This window comes from Rhipicephalus sanguineus, chromosome 8 (assembly GCF_013339695.2).
Source record: "Rhipicephalus sanguineus isolate Rsan-2018 chromosome 8, BIME_Rsan_1.4, whole genome shotgun sequence".
Taxonomy (NCBI): Eukaryota; Metazoa; Arthropoda; class Arachnida; order Ixodida; family Ixodidae; genus Rhipicephalus; species Rhipicephalus sanguineus.
This window is the reverse complement of record NC_051183.1, coordinates 24,216,821-24,241,993: the sequence shown is the minus strand read 5'-3', so window position 1 is coordinate 24,241,993 and position 25,173 is coordinate 24,216,821. Positions and strand designations below refer to the sequence as shown.

Sequence of the window (25,173 nt, the reverse complement as noted above, 5' to 3'; positions counted from 1 at the left end):
CGATGATGATCAAAGAGCGCCATCTGAAAAGCGTGCGCGGCGAGCCATGCTTCAAAGACTAGTCACACGCTGAAAACTTTTTAGTGTTAGAGCTCGAACATTTTTAACCGAAAAAGTTATAAACAACTGTTAAGGATTTTGCTTCATTTTACTACAAAAATGATTTTTTGTCACTTTACGGCCACGAAAAAAGATTTTAGACATTTTTTCCCTTAAATAGAATCGTCCGAAGAATTTATTTCAGCAATAAAAAAATTACACATTGTTGGACTGGATTTCGCGAAAAAATTCGACCCTCAAAGCTGTTAAAGCGAACGCGGCCACTCCAGGGAGCGAAGTGGTTTTCGTGCTTTCTGTCGCCTCAACACAAACTAGCGCACGCGACTGCGCCCTTATGATCAAAGTTCGCAGTTTCTGCTCGAGCAACTCAGTCCGGGCCGCTCGAGTAAACTGTACTGCTCCAGTACGTTTTTCATGATTTTTTTTTTTACTGTACGGAAACTTCGTTTTCATTAGACAGGAACTGGCGCGATGGCAAACGAGTTTTGCACAAAAACATTCAAGAACTTTTACTGCTCCAGCAAGTGTTGCCGAATTAGGCACAGAGTGTACAGGCTGTCGCACGACTGCCATAATTAAAAAACACTGAGCCCCGTGCACTCGGCCAACAGAGCACCGAGGTCAAGTTTTGACGTCATAAACATCAGGGAAAACCTACAGGCACCACGAACACTAGTGTTCAAACGCACCGAAACTTCGACGGAATCTGCGAATCGGATGTTTTAACTGCGTAGTAGTTTAAGGGACCGCCCTGTCGTCGTCTCATGTCTCGCGTTGGCGTCAGGCAGGTCCCACGTTTGACCCACATAAGCAGAGCAGGCTGCACCTTTGGAACGCCAGCGCGCGCTTGCCTGTGAAAGCCATCACCGAAGGGCGTAGCGAAACGCCAGCACCGTGTGTTACACGCACCGCGCTCGGAGCAGCAAACCGTAGAAAAGCAGTAGAAAGGAGGCCATAGAAGAGAAAATAGGTCATCGCAAAACTAACCAGATAATCAGAAGAAAAGAACAGAAACGGGTAGAAAATATGACAATCACACGAAAACACCAGATAAGCACAAGAGAAACACAAGATAAACACAAGGGAAACGAAGGCGATCAATGCTGCGTAGTTCGTGCAGCTTTCCCTTGGGGTTGAATTGGCTCAGATTTTTCGGTGCTGGCCGTTTCAAACTTGTATGCAAGAATTGTTGCAACGTGCGAATGCATTATACTGCACCAGGCACCCCTGAGTGTTTATTCTGCAGACCAGAAAAAAAAAATCGCTCTGTCTGACACGGCGTTGAGCGTAATGTTTTACATCAACACCAACAAACATGATGCACGTCCACAAATATCGCTTAAATCAAACGTCCTGTGGCCTCCAGCGGTACTCAGCATTTCACACTTTTCCTGAGAAACAAAAAAGAACGGGGCACTTGCGATGACGATGCACTAAAGATGGGCGAAAAATATATCTTGCTGGCACTGAATGATCTCGATGACGATGTCATGGCACAGATGACGTCATTCCTCCGGTCAAGTAACGACGAGTGTTCTATGTTTTTTTCTTTAAGGCTGGAACGGATGAACTGAATGGACCGCTCTAGCATGAACTCTACGAGCACAAGTTCACAGAGTTGCGCTCCGAAAAACAGCCTCAGTAGTCGGGACAGGAGTCGGTTTCTCGCAGGAACAGCTCCTCGCCCGATTGAAGTGCGTAAGAGTTGTTGGCGCAGTACAGAGTCTGGGTCAGACTCTTCTTGCCCCTGTAGTGGGATGAGGAAAAAAAAGTGAGCATTAGACCAAGCCCGGGGATCCACACGACCAAGCGCAACCCTGAACGAGAAGAACCAAAGTGGGGGTTAGCTAGTTGTGCATTTTTTTAGCTGAACAACTAATGGATTGATGTAGAAGGTAGAGCACGAAAATCATTCGGAAAGAAACAAGTGGTGGGTCGAATTAATTTCGCGCTGTACTTACCACTTCGAGAATTAACCAACGCGTCCAAATCACGCTTTTACGTTAATGATTTAACTTCACGCATATTACAAGAGACATCTGGTTTAAATTAAAACAAGGAAGACGTTCAGATGAACAAGGGAGCTGGAAGAGATTAATATTCTTGAACAAGGTGTGTCACTGGAACCAACGCTTAGACAAGTGGTCTTGTATTCGAGGCAGTAACTGCGGAACAGTTGCTGCATTGCTTTTGCTGGCTTCAGTCGTTGGCTTCAAGGCAGCGACTGTGAAGACACTTGTCGAAACCACCTGTGAAGACCACTTGTCCACTGTGAAGACCACTGTGAAGACCACTTGTCGAAACGTTCGCTCCAGCGACACCTCCTGTTCAAGAATATTCATATCCGATTTAACAGCAACGCGATCGCAGAAGGCTGCCGGTGAATTAAGGTATCAAACAATTGCGACTGCCGAGCTTCGGCTCCAACCAAAGCTACTGCTATGACGAGTGTCCGGCTTTCACGTGAACACTACGCCGGTACATTCTGTGTGTGATCAATTGCGCATTCGTCTCGGATGTGGCATTCACAAGGTGTTACGCCTACTTGATCGGCTGCAGTGACACAGGTCCCGATTGTGGTCATTATAAGTTGCCAGGAACACTTCAACATATATTTTTCGCCTGTCCAAGGTACGCACGAGAACGCCAGGAACTGATCTCCTCGATTGGGCAATATCATATATATAGACCATTAACCGACGAGGTTGTTTTGGGTCATTGGCCTGACCTCAGCAGCATAAGTGTGGTTACAGAAGCAGTCGTAGCCTTCTTACAAGCCACTGGCCTGGATGCACGTCTTTAGGTTTGCCCCAGCGTAACGGGACTATATTCTCATCTCCCTACCTTACCATCGTCATTCAGCACTCTTTCGTTCCCCCCTCCCCAGTGTAGAGTAGCAGGCCAGAGCAAACTGTAGCTCAGGCCGACCTCTCTGCCTTTCTGTAAATAAATTCTCTCTCTCAATTCAGATTGTAGCGTAATGCGCAGATATTCTCGCAGTGGCGAGGGGTTCAGACCGCTTGAAGTAGCTGTCGAAGGGGCGCAGCTTGACGGAGTGCACGAACAGCTCGTTGTCCACTTCTGGATCCATGTTGTTCCACTGCAGCCCCAGCTCTCCGGCGTCGGCAACTTCCTCCCGGGTTGTGACGTAGTAAGTGTACCGACGTCCACCGCGGATGTCCTGAGGTCTGCGCACGTAACGAAATATTAGAGCAGGCAAAGTAGACATGCTCAAGTGCAGACACGCTTACAGAACAGAGGATCTAGGCACCACGGTCTCGTTCATCTACAATGTGCAGTGTCATAACAGCGCTAGTTTGGTAGCAGATGAACCGGTCTGTATTACCACAGAGTTTCCAACAATATTTACTAGAGGAAACTGTGGCGCTGCGATCGTTCAGCCGCCATGGGAATGATAGGCAATACATGGGTCTTCGTGCTTGCGGCTACGAAAGCACTTGTGGCTTTATTTGTCGTTGTGTTCTGGCTTTCGTTTCGGATAAAAGACCGCCTCGTTGGGAATCTCCTGACCCGATTTGAATTGGTCAGCCTAAAAAGGTCCAGGTGGTGAAGTGGGGCTGTTGAACCTTTGCTGTACTTCGTCTTGAGACACAGCTGCTGCAGACCACACGGAGCCCAAAGATCGAGGCTTAGGCAAATCCATGTACTACCCAGCATTCCCATGCTGGCTGAAGCGTCATGCATTGCAGCTTCCATAAACACTAGCTCAATATTCTCCTCTAGTTTACCATTATGAAACTATGTGTATGACCACTTGAAACGAGCTCTACGATGGGCGCTTTTCTGTGTGTGTGCGTGGATGTGACAATGCACAATGCAAACATTCTTTCCACACATAGTCTCCTTTCTCCTCCAGATCACGGTTGTCAATCGGGCTCAGCCTGGTTAAGCTCCCTGTGATTCCCCGCGTGAATCTTCCCTCGTCTCTCACTAGAGTGATTCATTCACATATGACTTGAGGGAATGACTACGGTAGAGGATGCCCAACTATACCACAGATTGTGTGTTAGGACCTGAACGTGTATAGCATACATCAAGATCAAGCCGCTCGCTGGATCAGTCGCTTGGAAGCCTGGTAAAAACGTTCGCACCCCAATGTTCTACAAATGCCGCTCTTTTATTTTACTTTTTGAAAATTGTTATTCGGCGAGACGAAAATCTCGAGTAGGTCCCCTAAGGTGCTCCTGCTGTACTTAAAAATTTCATCCGTCGTCTCCCGAAACTACATTTTCGTGAATTGAGGAGCGTACCATTGCAAGAATGTTTGTAGCCACAGCAAGACCTTGAAAGGAAGTAAATGAACAGAAATTTTTAAAAAGTGTGCCCTTTGCAGAGGTACATTTCCTGTTTCAGAAAGCTTAATGGTCAACCATTACCTGCATGTCCCACCTGTTGATGAAACCCTAGCTAAACATTTAAAAAAAAGTGACACAAGAACAGTGCATCTGAATTCTACAAAAGCTACAGTAATGCAGAACGCACTTAGATCAGCGCGCGCTCACAGACCTAATACATAACAGGTCACTAAATGTACTTAGCCTCCTCAGACATGGAGGCAATGGTGCGGGTTAAACCTACCCGTGCGAATAGTAAGCATGTTGCCTTACCAAAGGAACCTAAAAATGTTATTCATAGATGGTTCCACAATATTTGTCCTCCGACGGGACACCGGGTCTATCGGCTATTTATATCAGTTTTCCGTCAAAGCCTGCAAACCTATGTCCCTGTAGAGGGACAAGGGGTCTGAAGAGATTAAGCTTCCTCGTACTAAGAAATGAAAAGAGTAATGTCTTGAGAGGCACTACGCTCACTGACGAAAAAAGGCAGTTGAATGCTCAGAAATGCATGCGTGTACTTACCCTACACGTCCAACGTGCACCCGCCGATGCATTTTCACGAGTTCAACTCCTATTTTAAGATATACATGCCTATGTACGCACGTGCGATACAGAGCCCGTCCATTGCCACAAGTCACGGTAGGGACCTTAGGAGCAGAAGCCCTGCGGCGTCCTCTGGTGGCGGTTCAAGTACCCGTGGGGAAGTTTGTCTCGCGTTAAGAAGCGCAAACGGGAGAGAGACAAACCTTTGTCCAAGCCTGACATGAAACTTTCCCTTCAGGTTGAGGTAGAGCTGTCCGAAGGCGTCCCACACCGCTCTCTTGGGGGTCTTGGACATCTGGACAGCCACCTGATACTGGTGCACTGGGCGTGAAAAAGTGGGTGAAACATTAGGGTCATAGGCGTGCGCCCAGGGGGTGCAGCCTCCCTCCCCAACATTCAATTATGGGAAGGGGGGAGGGTGGGCCAGTCAGCCCTATATCTTGGTCGGGCCTGTCCCGTCAGTGTTTAATGTACAGGGTTTTGACCACGCATGCTTTTGACCATAATGGCGGCCGAGGACCCCAGATGTTGCAGCTTTCTGCAACATCTGGGGTCCCGCTATATTTCTTCACAAAGCAAGTTCATACTGCAATTAGACCAACAGCAAATATTGTGCAGTAAAGAGCTTTCCGGTAAAAGTACATCTGCCACTGTGATGGCTTCAAGAAACGCGAAAGAAAGAAGGCCAACATGGTGAAAAAGGAAGGGGGAAGCTACCAATGCCGCTGCGTCGTTCCGTGTTCTTTAAAGATATAGTAGATGTAAACAAAAAGAATGCGCCGCGTAGGTTCAGAAATGTAGGTACACAGGATAGTTCCGTTAAATTGTTTCGCCGCCACGAAGCAGTTAAGTTACCTCAAAAAGTAACGCCGATAGCGAGAGAAATTATCAGAAGGCAGAGAGGTCGACCTGAGCTTCTATGCTCTGAACTCCACGGTTTAACAAAGTGAAATACCACTTCCGCTTGCTTAACTACGTCACGAATAGTTTCACGTTCCTGACAGGCATGGCGTAGAAAGGATGGCGCCAGACACGACATGTGTGCATAAATACATTTTATGAGGCATGAGACAGCGCAATTTTTGTTGCGATATATTCCATTTATTTACGAGAATCTGATAGTTCCGGGAAAAAGCGGTTAAATCTCTGAGCTGGAGTTTGGAAGTTTTCCAGGATCCCCAAACGTAGCGCCGCTTAGTAAGTTTCCTGTAGTCCAATAATAGCCACGTAGCCAACTCGCCCATCCCGACACCAATTTTTTTAGGAGCCAAACTCGGCGATATATAGCCAGATATGGCAACGCTACAATGACGGTCTTTCTTCCAACTAACAAGCGCACTCGCTACGCACGTACGTAGCGCCAGCTCACGGAAGCTAACAAAAAGAGGTCGTTCGAAGGCCCGGCCTCCATGATTGTTCGCTGGCAGGCCGTCTCGGAGGCCACATTTGAACGGAGTGAATATTCATTCGACTGCCGCGTGGTGAAACCTGCCGCAGACAGGGTTTCGTTTTTAGGGATAGAAAATTCAAGTCCGCACGGAACGTGAAGTGCCTTTCTTGCGGGGGATGTTGCGGAGCTCGCTTGTGTGAGCAAAACAAGAAGGTTACGCAGTATGGGTGCTCCACTACTTGATCGGTACTCATTGTAGTTTGTACTGAGCATAAAACTATGGTAACTTAGCACCAAGCAACAAAAAAAAAACACTGTTTCGCTGCAAGGGTGGAGCGATGAATGCGATAGCAACAAATTGGAACGTTATACGAATTCGGGCTAGCCGCGAATTCTTCTGTATCCGGTCTCTCCTAACTAAACAGAACACTGGTTTGAGGGAGTACGGCCGCTCCAGGGACGGAAGTTGTTTCTGTGCTGTCTTCTCTCAACGAGAAAAAATTTAATGTCAAACTCGAACTCTGTCGTCGCTGGATAGGGCCGCTGTGGACCCGGTGCAGACGCTGACGAGCGCAAGGAAGTAGAAAGACGCCATGCCGGTGCCTGCCAAAAACACCGTTCTAGGGAAGGCCGCAGCCTACACTAAAACTCTGCGCTTACGCATCACTTAGAAAGCTCCTTAAGGAGATTCCAGGTGGATTCGTTCATTGATTCATTCATTGTTATGCTGATCAGTACTTCTTTAGGTGGAACATGCGTATTGTTTGGGAGGAATGCATAGTACACATATAAATAGCACCATTCCAAGCATTTTCTTTATTTTGTACTCGCTTTTTCTTAAAGGTTAAAATTAAAACATCATGTTCTTTTTTCAGTACTTTTTATTGTGTTGGTTAGGCGTCAAGCTGTTTGGATAGGCAGCCGAACTGCGCAATGTAACCAGCTCGAACACGGCGGCTTTTCGGGATGACTGAAGGTAGGCGCGCCATGGTGAGCTCCGCTTAGTTTGCTGCAGCCGTAGCAATCCTCTATACGTTCGGGACAGCCTAATGCTCTTAAGTCTGAGTAACTCTCTCATCTCCATAAAATCACTCAACGCGACAGCACAAAAGCGATGAGCTAGACAAAAAGTTAAACCATCTCCCGCTAAAGGGAACCATGTGTGCATGCGAAGCAGCGGGGTCATGGTTAGCTTGAACGGGAGATGGTGTAATTTTTTACAGCGAAAGCTGTTGTGAGATGACAACAAGGCCCGTTTTTGGCGCCGTAGTTGTCCGCCGCCGCCACCGCCGGTGTCCGTAACCACTATCGCTCGAAATAAGAAAAAAATCCAGGATGGAATGAGGTTCGAACCTGTGTCCTCTGCGTGGGAGCCCAGTATTCTACCTCAGAGCCATGCCGGTTCTTGAAACTGCTTTGCAAAAAGACCCTATACAGGCTTCATGTCGAGAAGGAACCACATTAACATATGTAATGTAGCATGGTAGAAGAGTCAAATAACAACCAAGCGTAACACAACGCGAATTCTGTAACCAGGCGTCACACAATGCGAATTGCACAACGAGTGGTTTGCTGAATGCTTCCAACCCATTACAAAGGGCTCTTCCATAATTTTTCATCGTCATCAGCCACAGCATCAACCAAGTGCACATAATGCCTTAGATGTGTTTATCAGGTGCCAAGGTTCCCCGCAGAATGACGAAAAATTGCATAATTGCTGCTCCCTACTTCACAAAAGTTATGATTTATAGCGTAGCGGGTTCCTCGCAAGTGGACCTCTATTGGTTGCCAAGGAAGCCCATAAGGCTCCCATGATCCATTTCCTCAGGGTGTGAATAAAGTTAATTCCCTCTCTCTATCTCTTTCTCACGTTAGCGTATGTTATAAAGCGTAGTGGGAGGGTGAAATAACGATCGAGCATAACACAATACGAATTACGTAACTAGTGGGTCCTTTAGAGCTTCCAACCCATTACATAAGGCTCAGTCGTAATTCTTCATTGTCATCAGCCGTCGCATCAAGAAACTGCATACTTGGTACCTCGCTTCTCCACAGAATGATTAGTGATGTCGTGGGTGCTTCCCAACTTCACAAAAATTATGATTTGTGGCGTAGTAGGTACGTTGCTAATGTACTTGTATTAGTAGCCACGTGAGAGTTTATAACGGGCTCTAGAAATGCCGCTCTTCGAGCTTTCGCTGTGACTTTGCTGCGCTTTCCGCGCAGGCCTGGCGCTTTTTTTCTTGCGTTCTCGAGCCTGTGGCTTCCTCTGGCATAGAATGAGCACTGTCTTCCAGTCTCCATCCAGCTACCTCTGCGTGGAACTGCCGGCGTTCGAGGTACTATTCGACTCCCGCAAAGTCTCAAGGTCATGTGCGTCTGCCTCTCTGCAGTCCATACCATTGGTGTCGTGGTGGGACTCTTCAGCGATGGAGGGAGAGCACGAGGGCCCCGCGTCTAGAGCCACAGTAGCAGAGGCGGCCATCGGCCGCTCGTGCCACGTCAGGACGCCGGAGGCGTCGCTGCTGCCTACTCGTAGCAGGAAAGAATGAGGCGCGCGACAGGGGGAGTGGAGAGGAGGTTGTGGAGAGGGTGTGCCATGCGCAGCAAGGGTGGTCACGCCGCACAGCACCACCGGATTGAACTCCGCCATAAGATGCTTCGCATTAACGTTTCAGTTAACCGTACAAAACGATTGCACTTCGCAAAAACAGAGTCAGCTGTACGTCTAGAATTGTCAAGGAACCCATGACTTGCCGGAACTTAATCCACAGTACCAGCGCAAATAGGGCGAAGTGACCTTTGTAGGTTATTACACTTGAAGATTAAAGAAACAGTTCTGCGGACGCCGTTGCGTGCGAGAAATCTATACTCGCGGACACAGCAGTATTCTTGGCAGTGAAGGGAAAGCTTCACCTGCCTCCCTTCCTTCCCGCAGGTGGCTCTTCTGACCATTACCTGTGACGCGACAGTTGTGACCACGCGGCAACTCACCCAGGGCAGCCAGAGAGACGTCTAGTGCAATGTCATCGGGACGGCAAGGTGTGTCTTTCCCATAGGCGTGCGCAGGTGAGGGGGGGGGGGGATCGGGCGGAGTTTTACCGCAGCGCCCTCCCCCGCCTCTTCCCTACCCCTTCCCACTGAGGCTTTTGTGATCGGTAGACAGTGCAAAGACAAGGTATTAACGAGGCACGGCGGCCCCCTGCCCGGATGCACGCGTATGGTTGCAGCGCATATCGCAAGGTCTGATAGCTGTCATATCGATCGAGGGAAATGATATAAATACGAGCTGTATTTCCCTCTTTTTTGAACTGTACTTGACGAAACCAGCATGGTACGCGTTCACCTCCGGGGCCAGGCGTAAGCTTTCACTTTTACCGCTACCCTGTTTTTCAAGAGCATGATGCCGCTGTCACCTGTTTTTTTTTTTTTTTATTGTTATTTCAAGCCCATGGGGCTCAAATGGACACCGACCACGAATATACACATAAAAGCACGACGTTCCGGTTCCCGCACGGGAGCCTTGTTCTCATAGATAAAATCACAGCATATCCGCGGAGTGAATGATGATGAGTGGGCGATGCTGCGGAGGTTCATCGGTAAACCGTGAATCTTCTGTGAATTCTGCCCAGTACATCATCACCGACGTGAGATCGGGCGCGTTTATACTAAAGGTTCGATGAGTTATGACGACTTGCAGCGCACTTTAATTTTACATGTACGCCAGGGGCGTAGCCAGAAATTTTTTTCGGGGGGGGGGGTTCAACCATACTTTATGTATGTTCGTGCGTGTGTTTGTATGTGTGCGTGCCTATATACGCAAGCAAAACCGAAAAATTTCGGGGGGGGGGGGGTTTGAACCCCCCAACCCCCCCCCCCTGGCTACGCCCCTGATGTACGCTGTGAATTTTCATTGTTTAGAAAACCATTGCTTAGAAAACATCTGGCGTCTTTCGTTAAGCAGCTGGCGTCTTTTCGTTTTGCTTTAGAAACATCTGGCGTTCTTTCGTTTTGCTTTTACAAAACATCTGGCGTCTTTCGTTGGTTTATTTCATCAATCAACGGCGTTTTGAACAAAATTTTTATTGTTTAATCACGCACAGGAGAAATGAGAAATCTCACCAGGCACTACCTTGGAGGTAAACAATGGCTGCTACTGGGAATGGGAGACAGCAGAAGTCTGCTTTTAGCTAACACTTACACTTCTACTTCTACTAACGTTTCCTACTGGAACGTGCCAATGGCTGCTAATGGGGAATGAGAGACAGAAGAATTCGGCTTTTAGTTAACGCGCACGCTGCGAATTTTTTTTATTGTTCAACAACGCACAGGAGAAATCGCCCACCGGCACCACCTTGCAGGTCAAAGCGTAAGACTGGTTACATACTACGCTACGAGGGACGAACGGATGCCGCTATAAGGAGCTTCGCCCCTAAAATGGATGCGCAAACAGTCCGGTTATGCATGTTTTAAAATATGACGTAGGCAACTTGCAGATATGTGTGGAAAGTTGGCGTCATGACGATTAAGCGTGTGCGCCGTTGTCTGCATTGTCAGAGATTCAAGATAAAACCGAGAAGCCCAGTTCTTTTCTCTTTCCGTTATCTTTGCCTTATCCCAGTCTATTTCCAGTTGCTTCTGCGTGTTCGGCCAGCGCGTTCGATGAAACCTTTCTTACGTCATACATGTGCTGCTTGAGTCTTTGCTGAAAGTTGTCTGTCTCGCCGACGTAACTTTCCACCACAGTCTGCGCCCCCCCCCCCCCCCCCCCGTTTTCATTTTAGTTGTCCTCGTGTGTTTTCGCGACCACACGGGTTTCCTTCCAACTCTTGATTTCACCCCATGGGGTTCCCTGTACTAAAGGCGAAAAGGTGGCCAGCTTCAAACACTGATTCACCTTCTAACAGCAGCCGCGAAGTGTCAGACTGCCTATCAATGAAGCTTTATAAATGCAGGACGCTGGTATTTTCACTGCAACATAAAATTGCCATTTAGATCACGGTAAGTTCAACCTTGCAACATGGTCGGTCATTCAAGTGCGCAAGTAATACGGCCAGTTGGCACACTGTGCATTTTCTATCGCAATCGAGCCGGATCGGGACCGTATTTTTCGATCGCGATTGGCCCCTTTCCGCAAGCTGTATAACGAAGTCAATCGTCGAAAATTTTCATCCCGATGTAGCTCGGTGGCGATCGAAAATGTACCGTGTGACAACCTTAGAAAATTCGCGCAATGAGAAGCAACAGATAGAAGGCAAAATTGTGCGGCAGACTAACTCATGTGAAATGTTATCTAGCTACAACACTGAATGAGGCGCGCGTACGTATGGCTCTCGTGCGTTTGTCGCCAATCATATGAAAGGTTGCGGCTGCATCAATCTCTAAGCATGCTGGATTGCTTCCCACAAAGCGGAGAAACCGCCTTCGTCGTGCTTTGTATGGCTATGTGTACTAAACAGGAATGTAAATTTGCCCATGCTTGTCGTGTCAACCGCGGTCCGTTTTTATATGCAAGCCTACAATGAATGAAGGTGCACGGTTGCACGCATTTCTTGCAGAACAAATATGCTTCTTTGCCGCAAGCACGCGCTAAAGCCCATCCGACGCGAAATGATGACAAAAGCAGCGTTCTTGGCACCCTTGGTTTCCAGATCGGTGGCCATAGCAGACGACGGCGGCAGTCAGGGTGCTGTTTAAGGCATTATGAGGAACGCAACGTTTTTTCTGAGCAGGTGTTTAGCATTTCGTACAGTTAGTGACGAAGCCGCAGCAGTATTTTACTGAATTTTTTTTCAAGTTGAGTACAACAATAGTAATAAAAAAGCAGACTCGAAAGCGGCTGCGGGCTGAGTGGGAGAGGGCTGGCAGAGCAATCCAACCTTGCACGTCACAGCGATGCCTCCGCATGGTGGCGCCACGGTATGTCCTCGCGCCCAATAGTCAACGCGCGCCGTTCGCTCTCTCTCGCCGCACGGCGAGCGCTGAGGCGGTGGCGCCCTCTCTTGCGCTCAAGCAGATAGACCGTCCCGACAGCAGAAGACGATGCACGCCAACAAAACGAAGCCCTAACGTGCTTCGCCCTTAAATAAGCGTTGAGAGCATAGCAAGTTTACGAGCCGTCTTCTGATGTCTGTCGAGATAGCGAGTGCACCAGCGCTCGCGACAGCGTCTTTATAAGCAAAGTTCGCAGTTGCTGCTCGAGCGACGCAGCCAAGAAAGTAATGTAGACACACGCGTCCCGTAATTTGGCGCTAAAGATGTGTCACAACATCACGTCAGACATTACGACCTAATACCGCATGTATGTCATCGAAGTTATGAACACCTGTCTCAATGAAAGAATGTAGCAACGTCGTTCCAAACCCACTGCGCACTGCTTGGACTCAACCAAAACAAGATATGCCTTAATATGGAAGCATGAAACTGAAACAAGTTGTCCAAAATTATATGAACTTATGACTCGCCCTAAATGAATGCTCAGGTCACATGTAATATAGGTTGACTACTTGCAGACTCCTACGTTAGTTTCGTGATTCACACTTGTAGCGAAACCATGAAGCATGTTCGTAATATAGTTCTATTATCCACTAGTACGTTTGTCCTAATAATTTTCAAATATAGTGCACTTATCTTCCAGTTTAATATTGTAAAATAAAATTGTCATTTTAAGCGAATAAGGCATATCTTCTAAGGCGTGTGGAAAAACAAAGATGAATCCTGTTCTGTAGTTTTCATATAAGCTCTGATGTTTGTATTTTTTTGTTTGTTTGTTTTTTACGCCTGCGTAGCATGGTGGCCTGTGTACCACCGCATTCACCTTTACATGTGTTTTTTTTATTCCGTGTGCATGTGTGTTTTTCTGAATTTCTGCTAAATGCATACAATAAAATTTGTAAGTGCCCCAGCCTTCTGCAAGGTTTTAGGTTCATGCGGTGCAATAATTAAATAATGCTGCGCGGTAAAATAATGTACGCACGGCAAAACGGGTGGCCATCGTTGGTCTTCAGGTACAGCTTGCGTCCCATGCGCTGTCCTTCGGCGCTGGTCTTCATGCGGTCCGAGTAGAAACCCATGACAGCACAGTGAGAGTCCTTGCCGCCGCATCGCGAGCACCGGCCGGCCTCGAACTCCTCCCATGAGGGACACGACACGGCCACGGGAAGGCAACGCATGTCGCGGGTGATGGACTCCATGTAGTAGTCCAGCGAACGGATGTGGTCGCAGGAGCTCAGACGACGCACACCTGCAGCGCGGCCAAAAATAAGATTTCACCGAAACGACGGAAAGTTCTGCGCTGCAGCCGTTACGCTCTAACAAGGTTGTTTTTTTATGACAACGTTTGGTAGTAGCGCCAAGGAACGATGTTACGAAAGTAATAAAGACAAGAAAAAGGCGCACTAGCAACGTTTTATTTCGCGTTGAAGGCAAATATAAAGCTAAGAAATGTGCCACGTGCTTCTAACTTTCACAACATTCTTAGTTAACGCTACAACCCCACTTTGCCATCGATACCGCCTATCACCGGACCAAACGTCACACAGTGGGATGCCCGGCTGTCAAGCCCAAACCTTGAAGACCAGCAACGTCTGGTGAACGTCTGGTGAACAGCAACGTCTGGGGCCAAGGGGCCTGTCGCTGGTGAAGAGCGCGGTGTTCCTATTCACCAGCCCTGTTCACCAGACGTAGCTGGTGAACGGGGCTGCGTCCCCAAGTCGAGGCTGCATTCCACCTAGACCACGTAGACGGCACCCTCTAGGCTATGGACGTGACCAACCTTGAACCACTCGGCTGTGCTCTCTTTATCTTGAATAAAATTTATTTCTCCTCGACGAATTTCACTAAGGGTAACTGTCCCGGGGTACGAAACATTAGGTGGAGGGAGGCAGAGGTACACATGTAATAGTGTTATTACATATATTTGTAATAGGTGATATCCCACATTAGACGACTAGATCCCCATATTGCATTAATAAGTACTACAGACTTCGCATAATATAACCTTATTACAAATTCTACCGTGCCAAACAAGTGGTTTAGTTTCACAAGGCTCTTTGCAAGCTGGCCAAACTACCAGAAGCGGAATGCCGGTGCTGACGCCACATTAGAAGTCCCCGCCCTAGCTCACCGTGACGTCAAAGATTTTGACGGCATCTCCTCGGGCCTAGTTAATCTCCCGTCGGTACATGTCGACTGTACGTAATTCCAAAGGAGCCTTACCAAGTTTTTCGAGCATTTAGTGAGCCACGACCGCTCAAGCCTAAAAAGTATACTGCCTCGAAATTTGTGACGTCACACTGCAGTACGTGCGCTGGAATCCTAACGTCAAATTCAGGTTGAACTTTGACCTTTTATTGCGATAGCAATTATATGGACAGTCTCGGCTGGATTTTGCCGTCGCCGTCATGCACCGTATATGTATAAGTATATATATATATATATATATATATATATATATATATATATATATATAAAGCCCCAAAGAAAATTAATTCAGAAAATTGCTTCCGAAGCGCGGAATCGAACCAGGGACCTCTTGCTCCGCAGCGAGTGGCGCTAACCACTACGCCACGAAACGCAGATCCTCCACGTAGCTAGCGGCGAGCGTTATATACACACCCTTTACCGCTGAACGGACTCGGAGACGGCAGGCGCTTATAAGCGTTTCTTCATTACCAGCGAGATGGCGCTAGGAGCGCGACGGGCGCATTTAAAAGTCGTCGGCGAGCTCGCTCGCTTCTTATATTTGCGCAGGGAGAACCTTGCCCTTCCGCTGTTTGCTCGTGCGGTTTTCTCGTGGGGAGGGGGAAGAGGGATGTTTCGATCTTTCACCGCGATGTCCGCGCTCATGTTCGCTCATGTTATGGAGCGTATCAAAGTCACTCGAGCTCAAGGGGCGCCGCTAAACGAACAAACAGAAGATGAGCGCGAAGTATCAAGTGTCACAGCTCGACACTTGAAGCACGCTAGTTTCCTTCCCTGCTTCGGCAGCCTTTGCAACAGGAGCGCTGTTCAAACTGAGAGTATCCATTGGCGAACCTCACTTCGTATAGCATTAGTTTCTTGCTATCGCATTCATTGCTTCGCCCTTGCGGCGAAACTGTGACTTTTTTTTTCTCTTCTACGATTCACGTTATACCAATTCAACTAAGAAAATTGCATCAAAAGAATAGCTTCTCCTTCTACGGTAACCAATTATTTCTCGTCAGCACGTCCTTACTATTCTGGTCGCTCTTAAATTAAGCTTATCTGAAATTTGTTGATTTCCCATCAGCTGGTTCAGGTGCATCCATTGGTCGCACCTCAGCCGAACACAATCCGTAAAGCAAGCTGTAGCCAAGCCCTCGCTAATTAACAGGCCCTTGTAGGGATAGGCTGCAATGCGCGTTCATGGGAACAGAATCCTCACCTTCAATGAGACCGCCTTCGTCGACAAACTTCCTGAAGTTGTACCTCTGGCAGCCCGGCTGGTTGTTGCCGTTGTTTGGGTAGAAGTCCACATGTCCCACCATCTGGTTCACTCCGAAGCCTAGAGCGTGAGTGACACGGAATACGTTAAAGGGATGGAAAGGACTTAAAATAGTGATGAAACAGAATAAGGCTAATGCAAAAGCTGGAGGCCATCCTAATCCTTGGCTCAGGTGCGAGAGCGGCGCTAGTGGGCCCTGGTGTAATTCTTGGGCTAACTTGTTGCGCTGCCAAAGCGAATCTCAGAGGCAACATAGAAATAAGCGCGTGGTTGAAATCCACTCCACCAGGTGCCGCAACGATTAGAACTGCTCACAAGAAAACCACCTGCTCTATTATCAATGAACTCATTCAATTAATTTTCATTAACTATCCTGACCGTTAATCGGCCCTTATCGTAAGTGAAGGTACGCTCCGATATCATACGTGCCCGATCTAACTCTTAACTTGAACGAGAACCATCAATTTTGTACTAGTTTTATATTTACAAGACTTTTTTTTTTGAATACTCGAAAAACCGAAAGAAAGTGCTCGAAGAGAAAAAAATGTCAATTGACGCAGAGCTGTCGATGGTATGGACCATCGCACTTACGATGGTCCATACTACGTCATCTATCGCACGGACAAGCACTTTACGTACAAATCCACAACATGCCTACGTACGCGGCCTAGCGCTTCAACGACCATAATGACGGTAACAGAGCGACGTAAGTATACTGCGCGGTAGTAAACACGGACGACAAGAAGACAAGGACAAGCGCAGACGTAAGTATACCGCGCAGTATACTTACGTCGATCATGAATCACCAACTCGTCCAATCGTCCACCTTGATCGCTAACAGCATTGCGCCGAGGTACAGCACGTGTATTTGTTCACACTGACAATTTTCAAATGTCCGTGGCTTCCTTTTTTGTTTTCGTCGTGGTAGCCGCGTTGGCGAAACAGTGGAACACATCATTCGAATTATCTTTAGCAACGCGTTTCCGGCACGATTCACAACATGCGAGCTCGCTGCTGCGCTAGCGAAACGTCATGCAGAGTCTCGCAGTGTCGTCTGCTGCGGCGACCTAAACATGGCGGCTTGTGGTAGTTCATGTGAAGGGCGCTTGGGGCGCCCTTTTACGAAAAGGGTCTATTGGGTGTATTGCGGACGTCTCATTTTACTTTTACGCTGCTTAAGGCAACAGGAAGAAGTCAGATCAAGCGGCAATAACGGAACAAAATGCAATGTGACTTGACTTCCGAACAGTTAAAAACTGTTGGGGTTTAACGTCCCAAAACCATGATATGATTATGAGAGACTCTGTAGTGGAGGGATCCGCAAATTTGGACCCCCTGGGGTTCTTAACATGTACGCATATCTAAGCACACGGGCTTCAAGCATTTTCGCATCCATCGAAAATGCACCCGCCGCGGCCGGGATTAGATCCCGCGACTTTCGGATAAGCACTCGAGCACCATAACTACTAGACCACCACGTGCCTGTAGCGGCAGAGCTTTAGCGATAGGGTTCGTGACCAACGGTGTTTTCTTTCATGGTGTTTCTATTTGTGCGGTATTCTACACGTTTGGTATTCATGGTGTTTTTTTTTTATTTCTATTCACCTAAAGACCACTGACCTTCGATGAGGAAGTATGGCTTGCTCGCGTCCGAGTGGATGACGTCGACGAAGTTGGCGTCGGTCGGATCCAGCCGCACGTCGGGGGGCATCCTGTAGAATAAAGGACCGGCAGGGTCCAGTCCTGGCGACGGCCCATGCAGTCCCCGCCGTTAGGCCTAACGCGAATGGACATTCGCGTTCGTCATACGTAACGTCTACTTCGCGACGGCACGAAACCGGAAGCATGTGTCTGTCTTCGAAGAAAGCACTGGGCGTTAACAACTAGCTGCACGTTGTACTTGCCACATTATTAACGCTGTAAGACTACACATTCACAGTTTAGACGAGTGTACGTAATTGTCGCCTAAGTCGTATTTACAAGCCCCTTCAACGACACTGCGGTGGCTTCTAATGCTCTGAAGAATTGGGGTGATGTGCACTTGACACATGGCACATAAGAGGACAACACGCACACATCTCGCAAACAGTCCTCCCTAATCTTCAGCATCATTGTCATTAGCCTGACTACGCCCACTGCAGGGTAAAGGCGTCTGCCATGTTTCGCCAGTCAACCCGGTCCTGTGCTTGCTGTGGCCTCGCGCCTTCAGTCTTAAGCAACGAGATTTAACTGGGAGATCACAGTGTGCATACATGACTCACAAATGTACCCTTTGTAAGAGACTTGCGATGAACAATAGCTATCCTACAAGCAGTCAATGGCGTTATCAGGATGCTTAAAGCGTGTGTTGCATTGCGGCCGACAGAATGATAATTGCAGGGTTTGATCCACCTTTTAAGATTTGTTGTTGCAAGTTAGCGTCATACCAACAAGGACAATGCGCAACTTTGACGAGCTACTGATGTTCACTGAGTAGGCACACGAAACACTTGGACGACAGAAACTTTCATTGATTAATCGATTGACCGAATCAACTGCCAGCTCCGGTCTCGCGGAAGGGTAATCGCCAGGGCCGTACCTGAGATCCGACCTAGGTTGCCAAGTCTTGCGCCAGCGTAGCCGCAGATCTGGGCTCCCAAGCTGTGTCCGATGCAATGGAAGCTTGGCTGGCTCGCGCCCAACACGTTCTGCGAAACGGAAAACGTTATCTATAGGCCATTCGTGCCGGTTTTCCATGCTTATACCTACCGCGTTTGCAATTGTTCAAGTGCAGCTTTGAACCTATGTGCAGGGTGTCCCAGCTCTCACGAAGCACGATTTAAGAGGAACGGCGTTACGCGAAACAAACCTATATACTACATATTATTCGTTGTATGCTTTAGTAGCCACTACAAATTGTTTCGTCAATGAGGTTTAAATAATTAGTCGCAATTATATTTGTAACTCGACAAGTATCGCCCAATTGTCAAATTGTCAACAAGGCGTATGTATGCATGCTCAAATGTCATCTAACTGCTATTTTCAACAACGTGCAAATTGCGCGCTCCTTTTTTTTTTCGATTCACCAAGAAGCCCGCGATATAAGCAATTGCCCCACCCGGTTTCCTCCTTTCAGGTTATGTTGAAAACATAATTTTTTTTAAATCGAAGTGCGCACAGGTTACGAAGAAGACTCGCGTAGCCCGACGCGACAATGCACATCCTGCGGCTGGGCGCAAGTACCCAGCTATCGCGCACACGATTCTATGCCGGGCTCCCATATCACCACGCCACGCCCCAATATGAGTGTCACTCATCACCAACTACACACGAGTTTGTAGCGTTTAAAAACTTCAAAAGTTCTTCATCACCAGTCACATGCGAGGTCTGTAACGTTTCAAAACTTCAAGAGTAGTCGCGACACCTCTTTCCTGAACGTCCAGTGTCACAGACTTGCCGCGACGCCATTGTGCCCTTCTTGTAAGAGCTACACCGATATTCAACATTTGCTGAAGTCCAGTGAACATGATAAAGATTGAGAATGTTTCTTTGAAGCACTCCGAAGTTTAGGCTCGCCACACGACAGGGTGCATTTCGCCCCGAAGAAAACTAGCTACATAATAGCACAGTGTACTTTCTCAGTTCTATTTTGTGCTCGCTAGCTCAAACAGGCTTCGTGTCATTCATATTCCAAGAGGGTTCTAGATCTGCGTGTTTCCTTAAACAATATATTGCGCTCAACTTCGAGGGAAATGATAGAGGCCATGTGACGAAATGAGGACAGACAGAAAAAAAGCGATGCACCTCCATTGTCTTGACTAGAAAGGCGATCTCCGCCCCCACGACCCTGCCGTTTGCTGTGGCCTGGCTGTAAGGCAGCACGTTGCCTCCGCGCCAGTCAACCACTATCACGTTGCAGTCCATAGTGTCCAGTAAACGGTCTTTCATCTCCTGCATGACAAAAAAAATGCACAGAAGAGAAAGTCGGCCAAAGTTGGAAAAGTCTGAACAAGTTGGAAAAAGTCTCACATGAGCAGCAATCTACTCTGCATTGTTTCTTTCGCCGATGCTAATATAAACTATAAGGTATTGCATGCCAAAAGCGCAACCTGATTATGATGAACGCCGCATTAACAGACTCGGGATTGATGTAATACTGAAAGGCGAGCTAGTCTGTACATATACATCGTAATAACTTTTCTAGCGCAGACTAACACACGGACAAAGAGAGGGAACGACACCAGCGCTACTATCACTTGAAGGTTTTATTCAGCAAAGGAAAACAGATAACCGACTATTTCACCCGCTGCCCATGCGCACCGTCGTAGGTGCAATATCCGGAGCTATAGCGCCGTATCTGCTGCTACCCCTTTCTTTCAAAAGCGACACTTCTTTTTCGGAAATAGTTAATGTCGGGTGGCTGGTACAAGATGACTCCCTGATGTGGATGTGATATGCCTGTGCAAGCTCTCGTGTGGTGCTCGTGATTGATGTCGGGTTTGGTGTCGGGCACCAAGGGCTACGTTCTCAGCCTCAGCAGCGCAACACCTTCACCGCTAAGCTGCCAAAAAGCAGCTCTTCGATTCCGCTTTATTTCATTAATAATTGTGTTTAAGAAGATAGTGGTGCTTAGGTGCAGCTCCGGTACTCCTTTTACGTAATATATTTCGTCGTAAAGTTGTCAGTAATCACAAAACAGTACAAAATTGACACCTGAATGGCCGTTCACAACCTATGCCAGCACTACAAAATTTAAACACGAATGGAGATTCACATACCTAATCTCACTACTACGATAGAATTGTACACGCACCGGGAATGTTCACACTCGATAACTGTTCACACGCACGAAGCGTCCACGCTTTACAGAAGAGTTCATCAAGATGGTCACAACAGTCACTGGGCACTTGCCCGCACTTTAAATACAGCTGTCATGAAACAAATACTCATGGGCACGAAAATACGACAAACACCCGAAAACACAGTAAACATATGACCAGAAGTATCTGCTAATAATCGACAATGCGAACAGTGGTTTTTATGTGATTAAGCATATTTCTGATATTTTTTATTACTCTAAAAACTGTACTAAGGCGCGCCCATCGTATCTTGAAAAGTTTCGATTGGCCATGGGCCCAAACTTTTTTTCTAATCATAGTGGCCATCTATGCAACCTATTTACTTTTTCTAAATTCATTGACTAAATTACCAGACCACAAAAGTAATTATTTACCTCACTCAACACGTCGTAAAGTATATTATGTACTGCAATTACACCCGCCATGGTGTCTGTGGTACAGGACTGCTGACCCGAAGATCGCGGGATCGAATAATTACTGCGGCGGCCGCTTTTCGATGGAGGCGAAATACTAGAAGCCTGTGTACTTAGTTAGGCTTAGGTGCAGTTAGACTTAGAACCCTAGGTGGTCGAAAAACACTACGGCGTCCCTCATAATCGTATTGTGGTTTTGAGACGTAAAACAAACATCTACTATTAATTACTGCCATTGCATTACCATCAAATCTGACACTACGTAACTGCAACCCGCGCCAATAAATCACTCACGAAAAGCCAGTTGCCGACGAGGATGTTGTCCATGAAGCCGTGTATGATGATCTTGGTAGGCTTCTTCGGCTGGAACACGGTGTGGTGCAACAGGTGATCGGCGTCTGACTGCAGATACTCCTGCACCGCGGGGTTGCTGCGTGTGAAGAGTAGGAAAGTGGTGTTGACTAGGTGCCGGTCGTCGGGCAGCAGCGACACCGGCCGGTACAGCAGGTGGAACCAGTTGCCCCCGTTGCGGAAGCAGCCCAGGTCCGGCATGCATTTCTCGAAGAGGGTCAGACTCTCTGCGTGTGTAGAAGACAGACACGAGAGGGACTCAAGCTGTGGACACTGCATCGTTGACGCCAGACGCTAAATATTTACTAGGGATGGGTAAATATTTGCATTAACAATTTAACTGGGCATTTCTTAACTAATAATGTTCATCCTATAGCTATAAAACGAGGGGCGCAAATTAGTTTATACACCGACCAAGATGGGAGAGGTAAATGCCAGAGCATTATTCCTGCATCAAGAAAAAAAAGTTATATCCTTGAGTGAGGCAAAATCCGGCAGATCCCACGCATTGTGGGAATTGATGTAATGCGAAGCAGCCAGCGAGTAGCTGCATACACCGCTTTGTTTTTCTTCGAGGCAAATCAAATCATTAATACCAAGACAACTCGCTCACTATCGCATACTTGTCATGTATGTATGCTTGTTAAACCTGGTATATACCCTGCTGATGAAACATATCCTGGTATACGCATCGCATCACCTGTCATTTATGTTCTTCATACACTCATGTCATGCCACACCAATGTTCATATTCGCCAAAGCTATTGAAACGGCCGCAAGCGCAGCAAGATCGTGTCTTGTAAATCAAGCCGTACATGACATGCATTTTATGATTTTCATGTTACCACCTGCCATTTATGTTCGGCATACATGCACCCATGTAACACCATACCGATTTCGATACATGTCATGTTCACGAACCGGCCGCGACAGCACCATGAGCGTGGATTGTATCATGCCGTACTCGACATGCGTTTCATGATTTTCATGTTACGACCTGATGGCTCATTGATGGCTGCAGTTCTGCGCATGCCTTTCCTTTTGCCTTGTGAAGTATACAGGCATATATTGACGGCTTAATCAGGCAGCTCGCAGTGGCTTCATCTGTGTGCATCCTAACTTGCGTTCCGCATTTTAATACTCCGTTTGATATACAGCGTGACTAACGTTGCTTCTTGTAGTAGCGGCGTTCACACAAAGAAGTAGATGTTTCTAGCAGCTGTTACTCGAAACTGCTGTTCATTCGGGCTAAGCAATATATCGAAACGTTTCGCCGCTTCAAGGTGAACAAACTAGGATAATCGGCTGTTGAAACGTTCTTTTAAATCGAATCTTGATTGGTTGCGTTTCTTTTGGGTCCTTCATTTGCAGTCCGTCGCGACGCCTCGTGCGGTGGGCTCGCGCGAACATTTGCAACCACTAAAGCTGGCCACGAAACGCGCGGAGTTGTATACATTTTGATTACCGAACTTCCTGCGCAACTTGCGCAATGTTCGGCGTTATGCATGACACAGAGTACAGCTATGTTTCATTAGCTAGCTGAACAAGATCTAATCTTGCACATGGACAATCGTGCGTTTGTAGGTTCTCCCACCGGCTGTCCTGAAGCATGGTCCGGGGAGCAGCAGGGCCAGCAAGAGGGCCCGCCAGGGAATCCAGCCCCTCATGGACCTCAGGAGTTCGTCCTAGGGTCTGCGGGGGCGCCCCCTAGAGGGCGCACCACGGCGCTTCGCTTCAAAGGATCTGTGGGAAGAAAGCGACAGTGTCTATCTTGCAATTCTTCCAATGTCTAAAGCCATGCACATGGATCGCAAGTGAGAAAGAATATAAAGGTGAGTTGCTAGAACAAGAAGAAAAGATATGCAGGTTAACCATGGACGTGCCCGGCTGGCTGCCCTGGTGCGCTTGGTAAGGACAAATGGGCTAGAACAATTAACAAAAAAAGGAAAGTTAAGGAAATTAAAGAGGCACTTAATGTAAACGGCCGCCAACAGTTCACACGCGGTAGTGAAGTCCAGTCGTCATTAAGGAGTTTAACAGGCTAGCTATCGTTTTCGTTATTTTTGTTTTCCTTCTGGCGTTTTGATAGTTAAGGCTGGGACGGCGGAGAAGAAAGTGAGAAACGGTCGATTCAGTAACGTGGGCTGTAACACAGTAATCAAGTTACACTCGTGCACCCCTTTACGGGAATCATCGCTCACCAGTGACTCTAGTTCAAAAACAAGTTACCAAGTAGGGGCTTCCAGAGCGACCTGACAGTCTGATAATCCGTAGTGCAGGCAAAATCGCACGACGGAAAGGAAGCGAAATACAATCGGCGATTACCAGCTGAATTAATCAAGAGTAAAAGACAGGTACACCTGGTATGTCGCCCTACCCCACCAAGAAAAAAAAACGAAAAAAAAAACAAAAAAGCGCCATTTGTCAACAGAATTTCCCACTGCGGCAAAGAAATAAGGTGCCATCGCTCTGCGCAACCTAGAGACAATACAGTTTCAAAAGAGTCATTAGCAGGTTAAAAGGTTAATAAGGTAACAAAACCAACAACGCAGCGATCAGAAATGCACCGGCTACCTCGTGCACAAGAGCATGATGAGTTAGCCAGGGAGCCACCGCGACTGGATTGTCGAGATTGATCAATTCATTGTATTAGTTAATAATAGCTCCTACGAACGATCCCCTTAAGATAATATTAGCAAAATTCACCCTCTACTCGGCCAATATCCTGCATTGGGTATATGAGCCATGCACAGAGGACAACAACAACAACAACAATTGAAATGCGACCGCCGCGGCAGAGATCGAACCCGCGATTTACAAGTCAGCAGCCGAGAGCTTCTTGGTAAATATTCATGTTCAAAATACAGGGCGTGCGTACAACGACAAGAGAGAAGTCAAGGCACCACAAACGCCGGTGTTTGTGGTGTATTAGCTTCTGTCTTGTCCTTGTACGCACGCCCTGTATTTTGAACATGTAACATCTGCATCACCACGGCTGACTATGGCGGACAAGGAACATGGGTCAACTTCAGAGCCTTCAAGTGGCAGAACACATAACTACACTATCGTATTTTCTTCGGCCATTGCATGCGACTTACATGTAATAACTCCCATTTCCGTTTTTTTTTTTTTTTTTACGTCTATACTGTGCTGTTAGGGTTGCGTCAATTGGGAGTGGATATTCGCCCGGCATCCGGCTGAATTGCGCGAGCGGAACTTCACCGGCAATGTCTCCTCACTGGCCGGCTGTAGTCACGTGGTTAATGCCGGCACCCAGCAGGTTTTCCCATCGGCTCTCACTGTTTTACAAGTGTCCGTGGTGTGCCCGTGTCGCTGGGGCGCCAGACCTCCACGTTTGAAACTCGCGAAAAACCCGTGCCGGCAAAGCGCTTTTTCCCACAGGATGCCGGCATTAACCACGTGACTACCGCCGGCCAATGAGGAGACACTGCCGGCCAAGTTCCGCTCGCGCAATTTAGCCGGATGCCGGGCGAATATCCACTCCCGCGTCAATTATAGCACTGAGAATTGTGTCGTTTTGGTGGGATGTCTGGGTTTACCGGGACTGTCTTTTCGCCGGTCCTCTAGGCAACTGTACATTTTTGCCTGAAATAAACTTCAACTTCACACCACCGAACGCAAGGTCGGGGTACTTCTCTTCATATCAGAAAAAAAAAAAACAGCCGGTCGCACAGCGGCAGTGGGAATGGAACCCAGTGCCTCCCACAATGGATGCGGGCGCTCTAACTGCTTG

At 47.6% G+C, this 25,173-nt stretch overlaps 1 protein-coding gene across 1 annotated transcript in view; it reads right to left on the bottom strand.

The window, feature by feature from the left end:
- Positions 1-1,265: 1,265 nt before the first annotated feature.
- LOC119401561 (pancreatic triacylglycerol lipase) overlaps positions 1,266-25,173 on the bottom strand; it is a 45,409-nt gene continuing 21,501 nt past the window's right edge. The window contains exons 2-11 of the mRNA XM_037668462.2: positions 23,014-23,162; positions 21,363-21,646; positions 19,601-19,747; positions 18,396-18,504; positions 17,438-17,560; positions 15,758-15,877; positions 13,328-13,594; positions 5,165-5,282; positions 3,078-3,248; positions 1,266-1,807 (exon numbers count right to left, since the gene is read on the bottom strand). Of these exons, the coding sequence (XP_037524390.1) occupies positions 1,699-1,807; positions 3,078-3,248; positions 5,165-5,282; positions 13,328-13,594; positions 15,758-15,877; positions 17,438-17,560; positions 18,396-18,504; positions 19,601-19,747; positions 21,363-21,646; positions 23,014-23,086 (1,521 nt within the window). The 5' untranslated portion in view covers positions 23,087-23,162 and the 3' untranslated portion in view covers positions 1,266-1,698. The remainder of the gene's footprint in view (positions 1,808-3,077; positions 3,249-5,164; positions 5,283-13,327; positions 13,595-15,757; positions 15,878-17,437; positions 17,561-18,395; positions 18,505-19,600; positions 19,748-21,362; positions 21,647-23,013; positions 23,163-25,173) is intronic.